The 13732-nt window shown below is 51.7% G+C and overlaps 1 protein-coding gene across 1 annotated transcript; it reads right to left on the minus strand.

Annotated features, from left to right (window-relative positions):
* Nucleotides 1–523: 523 nt before the first annotated feature.
* On the minus strand, nt 524–2073 carry LOC102373375 (cystatin-like). The gene is made up of 3 exons (XM_006039257.3): nt 1816–2073; nt 1446–1559; nt 524–668 (listed from the first exon to the last, which is right to left on the minus strand). Exons 1-3 carry the CDS (start codon nt 2035–2037, stop codon nt 579–581), a joined length of 426 nt encoding a protein of 141 aa, XP_006039319.1. The 5' UTR covers nt 2038–2073; the 3' UTR covers nt 524–578.
* Between the last annotated feature and the right edge of the window lie 11659 nt (nt 2074–13732).

Genomic DNA, 13732 nt, shown 5'->3' on the forward strand with positions numbered 1-13732 from the left:
CAAGGGGCACAGGGGACCTGGCACAGGACGGCGGAGTGGGACAGCAAGACTCGTGGCTCCCGCCACCAGGACCCCGCGCCAGCTGTGCTGCCAGTAGCAAGAGGAGGATCTGGGGGGCCAGGGGTCAGGACCCAGGGACAAAACCAGCTCTCCAGGCTCCTGGGAGCTTAAATAAAGTTGCCAACCTATCAGCAGAGCAGCTGGGGGTGTGGTCACAGGGAGCCCCGCCTCCTGGTGGGAATCATGCCTGCCAATGAACATGGCCATGCCCCTCACCCTAGACACCCCACCACTGCCCCTGCCACAGACTTCCCTGTTTAATCAGCATGGCCCCGCCCCCTGGGGGACAGCCCTGCCCCCTTAAAGGGCCCCCCCCCATCTGCAACTCAGAGGCAGTGGCCCCTGCCCCGACGATCACCTCTGGGCCCCCAGGCATCCTCCCCCCCACACACATCTCCCAGGCACTGGGGTGACTGGAGCAACTGGGGGACACTGGGAAGGGAGGAAAGAGCCAGGCAGAGGCTGCGAGGAGACTTTTATTGAGGCCAGCTCGGAGCTGGGAGGCCGGTGGTCGGAGCTCAGGCCTGGGCTGGGACGCAGCTTTGAGACAGGACGCGGGTGTCGTGGAGCCACGGGCGGGACCAGACCTGGAACTCGCACACCAGCTTCTGCAGGCCGGAGAGAGAATCGTGTCACCCAGGATCGGGCCCGTGGCAGCTAATGAGTACCCCCCCCGCCTGAAGGACCCCTTCCCTACCCCGCCAGGATGCAAAGGGGCTGCTAGTAGGTGCGTTATGGCCACCCCTTCCCTCTCCCTGCAATCCCGCCAGCTGGCGTCCCCCCATGATGTGAAGGGGGCTGCTATTAAGTGCTTTACACCTCCCACCCCTGCCCAGCCAGGGCACCTTCCCTTCACCCTCCTTCCTCATTCCCAGTAGCCAGATTTCCCCACCAAGAAGTGAAGGGTGCTGCTATAAGGTGCATTATGGCCACCCCCCTCCCTGGCTGGGAACACAAGGGGGCTGCTATTAGAGGCATTATGGCCACTAGGTGCACTTCTACTCTTTCCTCCTGTCCCCACCCACAAGCCTAGACTCACCCCCTGCCAACTGGAGACCCCTGTCAGGCTATTGGGAAGGGGCTGCTATTAGGTGTATTACAGTGGGGAACCCACCCTCCATGCCCTGCCAGCTGGAAAGGCTCCAGGATATGAGGCAGGCAGCTATTAGGTGCATTACAGTGCCCCCCACCCCCAGCCTGGCTCCCCACTTCACCCCTCCCCCCGCACTGCTGTTAGGTGCATTACAGCCTGCCCCACCGCCGCCTCCCACCCCGCCAGGGTCACCCCTAGAGTTACCCGCCCCACCCGGACACCTGGGTCCTCCCTGGAAAACGCCATGCCCCCGCAAATCCTCCTGCCCCCTGGCTGGATCTGCCCCCCTCACCTGCTGCTGGCTGGTGGGGGGCAGGGCACACTTCTGGGAGTGTCCCCCTGCCCCCTTCAGGCACTGGGTCTTCTCCAGTTCCACTGTCAGGTAGTACTTGATGCCAGAGACCACCTGCCGGATATTTGGGGGGGGGGTCAGAGCCCCCGGCCTGGACTGGGCCACCGGGTGCTGCACGGACCCCCCAGGGTGGGATTGGGGGCGCTGGGCGCTGTATAGTCCCCCCAGGCTGGGATTGGGGGGTGCTGGGTGCTGGCCAGACCCCCAGACCGGGATCTGGGGACACCGGACACTGTACAGACCCCCCAGGCTGGGATTGGGGGGTGCTGGGTGCTGGCCAGACCCCTCGCCCTGCCCCGCTGCCCCTCACCTGGCTCTGGGCACTGATGACCTTCTCTGCTTGGAAGATGTAAGGGCTGTCGCTGTCCCGGTTGAAAGCCCCCACGGCCACGCGTGCAGCTTCCTGGACCTCGGCGCCAGTCACGGGGATGTTCATGGGCCCCCCGGGCATGGGGACACCCCCCAGAGCTGGGGACCCTGCCAGGAGCAGCCCCACGAGCAGCAGCTGGAGGCTCCAGGTACCTGTTGCCATCGTGGCTGGAAGAAAAGCCCAGCGGGTTTAGGAGTTGCTTATATAGGAGCAGGAACAGCCTGTCCTCCCCCCCGCCCCCCCGCCCCCGCCCAGCAATGGGCCCCACCCCCGGACTTGGCAATGTATTCCAGCCCCTGGCACGGCTGCATCTGGGGGGGCCGGAGCCTGGGGAGAGGCTGGACAAACATCAGCTGAGCGGACAGGTGACCCCAGGCGGAGCCCCCCCGCGAGGGATATGACGCTCCTTCGGGAACTGATAGGGCCAAGGGCGTCCTGGCTGGCTCTAGGGCACAGATCCCAGGCGTCCGGGCTCCCAGCCCCACTGCTCTAACCCCCACCCCCTCCTCTTCCGCAGCTATGGAGAACCCAGGCATCCGAGACACACACCCACACCCATGCCCACCAGGCCCCTTTCCGCCTATGCCCCGTCCTCTTTCCTCTCCGTCTCCCCAAGCCAGATCCCATCCCCTCTCGCCCCTGGCACAGCTCTGACCTGCCGCTTGCAGACCTGGCCCTGCCCGTGGCTCCACAGCACCGGGCGCATCTCCCGGCCCCGTGCCCCCTGCCCCAGAGGAAACCCCCCCAGCTGCTCCCCCGGGGAGTGTGGGTCTGCCCCAAGGAACCTGAGTCCAAGCCGCTCGGGTAAAAGAGTTGGCTCACGCTTGCAGGGAAGCAGAGAGGAAGGCCAAAGCAGAAACAGAACTAAGTTGGCAGCTAAGATGAAAGGTAACAAAAGGTACAGAGGGAGCAGGAAGAAGGTGCCCTAGGGTAACCTAGGGCCGCTACGGATGGACTAGGGCAGCTCGTAACAGGCAGGAGCTCTTAAACGATTTATTTTCTGTGTTCCTGGACACGGGGACAAACACGCCTGCCAATGAGACTTTAGTCTGGCGTGAGAGAGATACTAACCCAGCAATGGTCAGCGCTGACCTAGTGAAGGGGTGCTTGGAGGGGCTGGACGTATTCCAGTTGGCGGCCCCCGATGATCTTCACCCAAGGGTGCTAAAGGATTGGCCAGTGTCATAGTGAAACCACTGGCGCAGCTGTTTGAGCGCTCGTGGGGCTCAGGTCAGGTCCTGGAGGACTGGAAAAGGGCCAGTGTGGTCCCTATTTTCAAACAGGGGAGGAAGGAGGACCCAGGGAATTACAGGCCGATTAGCCTCACCTCTATTCTTGGCAAGACCTTAGAAAAAATCATAAAGGACCACATTTGTGGGGGGCCAGCGGGTATCGCAATGTTAAGGGACAACCAGCATGGGTTTATAGCAGGCAGATCCTGCCTGACTAACCTGGTCTTTATTTATGCCCACGTCACAAAGTGTGTAGATTCAGGAGTAGAGGTAGATGTTACTGAATTGGACTTTAAAAAGGCTTTCGACGCGGTGTCGCACCCAGTTCTTACTAGCAAACTGAGTAGCTGTGACATGGATTTGTTCACAGTCAGGTGGGTGGAAAACTGGCTCACGGGACACAACCTTTAAATGAGAAAATCTGCATTTTTCCGCAGCAAACAGAAAACCTGGATCCCTGCTGACCGCCACCAAGTTTCCAACCGGAGGGGAGCTGAACTACCGAATGGATGGTAAGCTGTTTAACCTCAGCCGACTCCAAGCCAAAACCAAGACCACCCTACCTCCATCATCGAGCTCTAGTACGCTGATGATGCCGTAGCGTGTGCTCAGACTGTCAGGCAATCATCCACATCTTTACTGAGGATGACTAAAAAATGGGCGTTCAAAAGACTAAGGTCCTCCACCAACAGTGAACAGTCCCCAGCTCTGGTAATCCAGATCCATGGTGGGACTCTGGAGAACGCTGAGTATTCCCTGTACCTTGGAAGCCGTCTCTCACAACCAAGAGGCCGACAGCGACCAAGAAATCCAACAGCACCTCAAACGTGCACGTGCAGCCTTTGGACGCTTGAAGAACCAGGTCTTCGAAGATTGCGACATCAGATCCCAAACCAAGCTCATGGTTTATCAAGCAGTCGTGATCCCCACCGCGCTGCACAGAGCTGAGACGTAGCCCATGCCCAGGGGACAGCTCAAGTTGCTGGAGGAGTGCCATCAACACTGCTAGTGAAGAGCCTCTGAATCCAGGGTGAAGACAGGCGCACCAACAGTAGAGTCCTCCTGCAAGGAAATGCTATCAAACGGCCAGTTGCTCAAATCACGAGCCAGACCTTATGAAGGGGGATAAGGCAAAATGCTGCGTGGATGGATTACATAAAGTAAAAACATAATAAGACGTACATCAAACACACCATTCACACAGCCACGCACACAGATGCACACACTCTGTACAGATGTTACAGTTACCGGCTTGCTTGCTCAAGGTCAGCACTGGGTGGCCAACCCGGGCGCATTCCTCCTTCATCTTGCTGTCTCTTATCTCCTGGGCACCTGGCCACAGGCTAGTTCTTCAGCCAGCCGTTAACCAGCTCGCTGTCTGGTAACTCAGCCTGCTTTCCCAGGCACAATCGACATCCCACACAAACTTTTCATTCCTTAACTCAATCATACTACTATCATTAATATACTTATATAAAGAGCTTATATAAAGAGCTTACATATGTAAATGATTACACATAATACATATATCTCTACTAAACATATTCCCATCAATATAATACTATTAATACATAATCTAAACATAACCTATTCCAATGCCAAGCTCTCTAAGCTAACATGTTCTGGCCTTGCGTTACATATTGCTAGGATTAACCATAGTAAAAAAGAAAACTTTATTCAATTATACATGACATATCCCCCGCTTGGCCCTTTAAACCATAGTGAAGAATGGGCTGTACTTATATCTGTTTAAGGGCCAGATATTTAATCTCCGAACAAAGAGTTTAGGATATAAAAATTTAATCCAACAGTGCATATAACTCATTATAATGAACGCTATCCCGAGCAATACAAACAATATAATCACAGGGTGCAACAAGATACTTATAATTGCTGTTCCAGGCAGAACCCAGCCCGTAGAAATATCATACCAATGATGCACGAACAGCTGCCTTGCTTGCTCAGACATTTTAAAAATGTCCCTCCCCTGGCACAGTGTGGCTATACAACGTGCTTGCCCATGCATGCAAGTGGCAATTGTGAAATGAGTTATCTCTTCATTTCCGCACAATAGAGTATAAAGTGTTGGCCAACTGATTCCCAAAGAAAAGTTCAAATTTAACCTATTATTGATGTGCTCAAGATTAATGGTCTCAATCACGTGCCTTGTGAAATAGTAGGTGAGGGAAGGAGTGTGAACTGTAGTTACATTACATACACAGTGTTGCACAGGAGGAAGTGAGATATTTTTACCTTGCCAAATAAGTTTTTCAAACCCTATTACACGTGCACAGTCGTTTCCATCATAATATGCTTTAGCAGTACTATTTTCTAACCCATCCCAGTAGCATGTGGATAGCCCTTCACCTTGAAGTGAGCAGGGTTCTTCTAAAGACAGTAGTGTAGGGCATATCCACTGCTGTGCAATCCATTTGTCACACATCCCATGGTCTACAATATTACCTTGATCATTTAGGTATTTGCCAATTAGTCCTGGAACCCAAATATGCTGCCCTTGAATGGTTGGGAGGGCTGTGAATGGCCACAACACGCCAGGGCATAGTGGGATAGTGCTCGAATCGCTTGTATGCTCAAAAGACCGGTTAGAGATGTGACAAATATCTGCAGTGTTAAAGGCTTATACCACTGCAGTATATACGGAAGGAACACATTATGTTTCATCAATAAAGGAGCTATGACAGCCATCTGTTTAGCTCGTATCCAATCCAGTTCATCCAATCCAATTCAGTCATCATGATTGCTAATAATTGCTATTCTGAACACCATAGGGCTCTCTCTGGCTGCTTTATTGACTCTTTGCCTCATGGTGGCATACTGAGCCCAAAATGTACGATTTAAATGTCTCCATGTGTGCCATTGCAACTCAGTAGTATCCAAACCGGTTTGTGTGCTTTCAGCAAGGTGCTGTTCCCGTCCCCGGGGGGGTTTAGAGTGTAGTGTTGCAACAGCACTGGCTTTATTTATCAACGTGTCTAAATCAATGGAGTTTAAAATTCCTGAACCTGCTCCCGCACCTCCCAAAATGGTGTCCGGCAGATCGCGTCTACGATGAACGTGATCTGGTTCCTGTTGGAGAGCTCTGAACCATGCATTGAATAAGGGAACGCTGTGCGGCTTACGTTCAGGCTTAATCTTGGTCAAGTTATTTTCAGGCTGGCTAGCCTAGATATTTAATGTAGTTCCCAAGGGTGCTACATACACCTGCACAGGTTGGAACCGTACGAGATGTGGGACTGGGACCTGTAGGGTTGCTCTGCAGAAAGACAAACTTCTGTTCTCTTACAGGCCAACAACAATCATATGCATATCTATACGGCAAATTGGATTCATCGGACAAATTAAAGGGTAGGTTAGAGCAATTACGCTGATACAATCCTACAGTTAGAAAGTCCCCAGGGTCCACTATTTTCTCCTCTCCTTCATTTCTTGTAGGGTCTGGAACAAAACCCCACCATGGCGGCTTAGTGCTATTCACCACTCTGGGGTTAAGCGTGGCCACTCCTTTATACCCTACATCAACCCCATCCCGGCTTATACAAGTCGTCAGCACGCGTTCCCACAACGACTTTCCCAATTGCATCAACTTTATTATCAGCAAAAAAGAGTGCAGGCTCCGTGTCTTCCCACCGTTTTACACAGCATGTAAAATTTCGAACATGAATGTATTCCAGTGCTTTATAGTTTCATAGTAGGTAGGCTTGGAAGGGACCTGAGCAGATCATCAAGTCTGACCCCCTGCCCTGGGCAGGAAAGAGTACTGGGGTCAAACAACCCTGGCAAGGTGTCTATGTAGCCCTTTTGAAGACCCCCCAGGGTAGGAGTGAGCACCACTTCCCTTGGAAGTTGGTTCCAGATCCTCGCCGCCCTGACTGTGAAGTAGTGCCTCCTGATGTCTAGTCTGAATCTACTCTCGGTCAACTTATGGCCGTTATTTCTCATTACTCCTGGTAGTGCTCGGGGGAACAGGGATTCCCCCATTGCCTGCTGCTCTCCCTTGGCCAGTTTGTTGGCAGCCACCAGATCTCCTCTCAGCCTTCTCTTGTGAAGGCTGAACAGGTTCAGGTCCTGTAGCCTCTCCTCGTAGGGCCTGCCCTGCTGCCCCCGGATCATGCGAGTGGCCTCCTCTGGACCCTCTCCATGCTGTCCACATCCCTCTTGAAGTGCAACGCCCAGAACTGGACACAGCACTCCAGCTGCGGCCTGACCAGTGTCACGTAGAGGGGGAGGATCACCTCTTTGGACCTGCTCGAGATGCATCTGTGGATGCACGACAAGGTGTGGTTGGCCTTCCTGACTGCGTCCCCACACTGTCGGCCCATGTTCATCTTGGAGTCTATAATGACTCCAAGATCCTTTTCTGCCTCTGCGCTGACGAGAAGGGAGCTCCCCGGCCTGTAGGTATGCTGCTGGTTCTTCCTCCCCAGGTGCAGCACCTTGCACTTGTCAGTGTTGAACCCCATCCTGTTCTCATCCGCCCACCCCTGGAACCTGTCCAGATCTAGTTGTAGCCTGTCCCTCCCTTCTAGCGTGCCCACCTCTCCCCACATCTTAGTGTCATCTGCAAACTTGAACAAGCTGCTTTCCACCCCCTCGTCCAAATTGCTGATGAAGATGTTGAACAGTGCAGGCCCGAGGCCCGAGCCCTGGGGGACCCCACTGCTCACATCCCTCCAGGTCGAAAAACACCTGTCCACCACCACTCTACGTGCGGCCCTCCAGCCATTTTACGATCCATCTGACTGTATTTAAATACATCTTTACTATTACTCCAAGTCACTGTTTGTGCCTGTTGGGGAAAACATCGTTCAAAATTTCTTTCAAAACTTTCTATACTAACTATTTCTAAAATTATTAATATATAAAACATGACTACAACTAAGAAGCCTTAATAAATGATCCAAGAATCTTCTTCTTTGCTGCTGGTGCCATGGGGTTGTCCTAAAAAATGCTTGCGCAAATTATAAGAGCAACGACCAAAACCTCATCCCGTACCACAAATGACAATAAAGCTTAGTCCAAACATCCACCATGCAACATCTGGCGTCATATGGCTTGGGGGGGATCGAATGATCCAGACTTCTTGAAGTACGTCTAAAAGGAAATCATCAAAGATTACTTAAGAAACAATTTCAACTGTGATACATGAACCCACATGAGCTTTCCATCCTTCTCATTGCGGGAAACCAGAGGGCTCAGACGATCCACTGTCGAATAGGGACCGGTCCACTTGGGATGCAGAGCAGGAGCCCCCTTGCCCAGGTGCAAGTACACTACCTGATCACCAGTTTCCCAGGAAGTTGGTGGAGCAGCTTTTTGCTTTTGTACCTTTGAATTTCACATTTGCTCAACGGCCTGGCGAATTCTCCACCGCAATGTACTTTTATCTCCTTGCAACTGCTTTAACCAGTGGAAATAGTCAGTTGGAGTGGCTGTGGGCTGTTGCGTTGAACACCCAGTGTATTCAGGAGCACTCATTCATTTCATGGGATGGCCAAAAGGTAGGTGATAGGGCTGTATTCCAGTCGATGGCTACTGCGAATTGCTGCTTGAATCAGTGGTAATCTCTCAGGCCGGTCTTTACCCGTTTGGTTTACTGCCTTTTGTAAGGCTTCTTTAATGCTGCATTTCAGCTGCTCCACTTGTCCTGATGATTGAGGACGAGACGAAATGTGACATTTCTGAGTGATGCCCAACGCCTGCAACATCGTAGTGAATGCTTCCCCTGCAAATGCACCCCCAGTATCAGAGGCTATCATCTCTGGAGTGCCTTATCCACAAACCACTTTGTTAAAGAGGTTCTTAGCAGCTGTTCTAGCACTGTCATTGTGGGCCGGGATTGCTTCCACCCATCCTGAAAATCAATCGACGATGACTAATAAATATTGGAACCCATCTTTATTTCCTGGCAATTTGTCGATGAAATCTATTTGAAGCCTGTGCCGTGGTCCCAACCATCGTTGATGCATTAGAGGTTGCCAGATCGGAGGGCGAGCCTTGCCCATAGCACATCAAACACAGTTTGCGACCCATGTCTTGACACCGTCTTCCATACCTGCCCATTCTGCCACCTGTTTTAGCCATCGTTAAGTTCCTTGCACGCCCTGGTGCAGAAATTAGTGTGCAACATTAATGAACTCCTGCTTTTCAATGTTTTCGAAGCCTGGTTAGGCGTGTGCTGCTGCTGACCTCTAGTGACGACGGCTATTTTAGCTGTCTCATATTGTCGGGCTACGGCATCCGCCCGACGACTCCGAATTGTTTCAACATCTGCACCCTTGCCACGGGCTTTTACAGGTCGAATCTTCAACAGGCTCGGATTATTTGGGACCCACGTTATTTGGGATCCTCATGTTGCCTTAAAACCTGGTAAATGGCATGTAATTTGGCATGCCAGGCTGATCCATGGTCCAGGTGTCCTTGCACTATTTCTTCCTCTAAGTTAACAGTTCCATACTTAATGTATCTGTTACCCTTTCCTACCGGAGAACGTCCATCAGTAAACCAAATATGCTTTTCCTGTCCTTTTATGTTTAAGTCTTTTAAAGGCGGCGCCTCCATTAATGCTACCCTCTGCTCCAGAGTTGTTTCAGGGCGCTCACGTTAGGCTCCCTTCTCAGTTAAGGCATGGGTCAACATGTCAGGCTTAGGTGGTGTTTCAGCAGCGACTCCTCCATTGACTGAACAAGGGCCACTGGGCCACACACGTATCTGAGACTTTGCCCAACAAAACGTACTTGAGAGGTGTGCGCGTGCGCTTTGTATAGCAATTGGTGCCGTACTTGTGAGCGGCTCAAAGGATCAAATTGCCCAAACAGCAGCTAGGCATTCTCACTCACGTGGATCGACATTTAATTCAGCACCTTGCAGCTCTCTCGATTCATCTGCAACCGACCCCAGTTGGTTTCCTTCATAATTCTATAAGAAAATTGCCGCTAATGCTACAGCATGAGCTGGCAGGCCTATAGTGAGCAGCCTGGATTCATCAGGGAAGCGAAGGGCCGGAGCCGTTAAAGCTCTCTAATTTAAAAGAGTTAAAGCATTTTCCTGTTCTGAATCCCATTCCCATGGACTTTTCTTTTGCAGTCATTTCCATAGGGGCAAAGTTATCTCAGCGTATTTATAGATACGCGGTCTCAAAAAATTAAAGCCTCCTAAGAGACCTCGCAGGAGCCGGCATTTCGGTGATGGCCTGTCTCCCTGCACTTCTGATAACTACTCCTAAATTATTTACGGTTGTTTGTACCACTTGGACCTTTTCCAAATTCACCTGAAATCCAGTCACCTGAATTAAAGCCAATGCATTCTCAGTTAACCGTTTTACTTGTTCCTCTGCTTGTCCAAAAATGAATAGGTCGTCTACAGATGAGCATACGTAAGCTCTGTCCTGTGGACGTAAGCGGTCCAACATACTCGCTGCATGGCGGTGACAAATGGCAGGGGCAGTGTGAAATCCCTGGGGCACGGCAAACGGTGTATTCTTGGTCTTTCAGTGGAAAAGCAAATCGATCCTGTGAATCTGGGTGTGACGGTATAGCAAAGAAACGATTAGCCAAATCCATCACAGAAAAATATTTGGAGGTTGCCTGTCCCCTTTGTCTAATGTTCGCCACAGCCGGTGCCATTTGTGCCGTTTCCCTATTAATCCTCCTGTAATCCACCGTCAACCGCCCGGTGCACCCGTGTGCCATCAGTCCTGGCCAGACTGGAGAATGAAACAGGGAGTTTGTTTCTCTCACAACCCCCCCGTAATCCTAAATCATGAATAATTTCCAGCAACTGGGCGTCAGCCTCCTTAGGATAGGAATCTTCTTTCCGAGGCGGTACTGCTTCTCCCATAATTTTACCACAGGCATTGATTTTACCACAGTCTGGCTTCTTTTGCGTCCAGACCAGGGGGGAATTTTGCACGCTGTCCATCAGCTGGCGCTGCCGTATGGGCTGCAATTGAGTTCTCCTTTCCTTTCCTTATGATGGCACGCACATCTGTCTGCCACGATCGCAAGGGGAGTGCTTCTAGCCTCCAAAGCCTGCCTCTAGGCAAACCAATGATATTTGGTTTTCAAATAGCCAGTCGATTCCCAGGATTATACTTCCTATCATATCAGGGCGTGAACTAGGTTACCCTCTGTCTCAAAGCCCTGAATTGACAGGGGGACCCGCATCCACTCCCAGCCCATGCTTCGCTTGCCCTGGAAAGACTGCAGTACAGTCGGCTTCGTTCTGACCCCTTCACTTGGAGCAATTTTAATTAAAGACACTACGGCTCCAGTGTCTGCTAATGCCAAAGTAGGAGCATTACTTCCCCGCTGGACATAAATGTCAGGTCTCCCTCCCGGATCCCACTTGATTGTGCCAATGAACCGCCACTGTGGAGCTCCTACATCATATGACAGTCCTGTGTCCCTCGGGCCTCTCTGTCCCCGGCGGCCGAGGAAAAGATGCACGCAGGACTGCACCTACACTCCTAGCGGCTTGCTCCCCCTGCTCCTGTAGTTTCAGAGCTTTCTGAACTGTATCAAGGGCAGGGGCTCCATCCCATTGCTCTCTATCAAGCCCATGTTTCATTAAAATCCTCCAAGCTAAGCGGCGGATCTCTGCAAAAGGTCCCATGCAGTCCCTAAAGGTCGTATCCTGTCTACCTCGTCCTCGAGACCGTCCCCTGACAAAGCCTCCCCTTTGGGAGTGCCCTCCACCCTTCGCACCACTTTCACTTGCGACAAGGGGAGCAAGCTCCTTTTCCATCTGAATTGGAGCTGAATGGTGCATGATTTGTTGAACCTTTTGTCTAAAATCTCTTAAGGTGGCCGGGTGCCCGGGTTCTCACACCCCTGATTTTTTAGCATAATGTGGCTGCAAGGAGGCTGCACAGTCCCTGAGGGAATTAATTGAAAATTGCATGTCATCGAGGGCCGTATTTTCTCTTGGGATAATAAGCCCTGCCATAATTTGCATTAAACCCCAGCGTGTTAAATACATTTCAGGGTCCTCATTTGAGTCTTGAGCTATAGTGATAGCCTGCAGGAATAAATGTCTCCGACCCATATTATTTCCCCAGTGAACAAACAGGGAGAGTATATTGGGTGCCAGCGCAGCAGTCAAGGTACTTCTTTTCCAGGCAACCCCTTGCAACTCAGGCGCTGCGCGTGCTGCCATCAAGCGTTGCACTTCCTCTACAGTCATCTTTTCCCTTTCAGCCAGCTGAACGGCACATACCGCCCAGTTAGAAAAGGTCCTTCGTGATAAAGGTCCCAACATACTCGCCAGAGCCTGCAAATCTGTGGCTGACAATGGGACTATTGTGGCGGGAGGCTGGGTCCCCATCACAGGGCTGTCCCCACCTCTAGCGGGGGCCGGTCCTCTGGTCTGTGTTATCGTGAGCCTCTCCAGCATGGCTACAGGAGGAGCAAAATCATCCCAAATATCCCCATCCCGGGTCTCTTTGGGGTCCCATAAGTGTCCCTCAACATGTAGGGCATCAAAGGGTTCAATGCTTCCCGCGGTCGTGGCTGCCACTTGTTGCCTGGCAGACCCCAGCTTCTGCCTTAAATCTGTAATAGCAGAGTTGCAGCGGACGTGGCCGGCAGGCGCACGCCCCTGCTCCAGAGTTAACTTCTTTACCATCCCTTGCAACATACGGTTCTCTTTTTCTAGCTTAACTTTTTCCCTCGCTTGTCCCTCGAAGTTCTTGTTTTCCAGCTTGACTTCTCGCAGGGCATCTCCCAAGGATCCTAGCTGCGTTTGTGCCCCCGCCGCGATCACTCGCAGGCTCTCCAAATCCCCTGTTACCTGAGCAAGTTGGTTATCCAACAGAGCCACTTCTCCCTGACCATTTGCCAGGCGAACAAAAGGACTTGTGGCAGCCTCCCACACAAGCCAAACTGCTGCGGCTTCCCTTTTCGTGGCACGCGGAGGCTTATCACACAACTCTATGTATTTTCCAAATGTTTCTTCCAAATCAGCGACAGTACAAGCATCTGCTACCGCCTGTCCGGTCCAAGGGCTATGCCCAAAGTTTTGCAAAATTCGTTTTAAGGGGCCAACTTCCTGTATAAAGGGCAACGCCTCCCGAACTTCTGCACCATTCTGCTTTCTCAGCTTTTTCTTAAACATATTTTCTAAAAATCAGCGTCCAATATGAATTACCAAAACAAAAACCTGTAAAACCATAAACCGTCAACAAGCCATGAGTCCTAATACCGTAAAACGTATTATTGGACAGAGCAACAAGCTCCCAAACTCCCCTGGTACGACAGCCCAAACTGTGGCAGTCGGTCTAACCCGCAACCGCGATTCCCGGCACTTCTGCCACCCAGCGGTGTGCACACCTTTCAACAGACAGACACATCAATAAGCACAACATTAAACCTTATTCACCCCCAATGTATTCTCCAACAATTAAATGCTATCAAACGGCCAATTGCTCAAATCACGAGTCAGACCTTATGAAGGGGGATAAGGCAAAATGCCGCGTGGAGACATAGATTCATAGATTCATAGATGTTAGGGTCGGAAGGGGCCTCAATAGATCATCGAGTCCGACCCCCTGCATAGGCAGGAAAGTGCTGGGTCTAGATGACCCCAGCTAGATGCCTATCTAACCTCCT

This window comes from Alligator sinensis, unplaced genomic scaffold (assembly GCF_000455745.1).
Source record: "Alligator sinensis unplaced genomic scaffold, ASM45574v1 scaffold1860_1, whole genome shotgun sequence".
In the NCBI taxonomy this organism is placed as follows: Eukaryota; Metazoa; Chordata; order Crocodylia; family Alligatoridae; genus Alligator; species Alligator sinensis.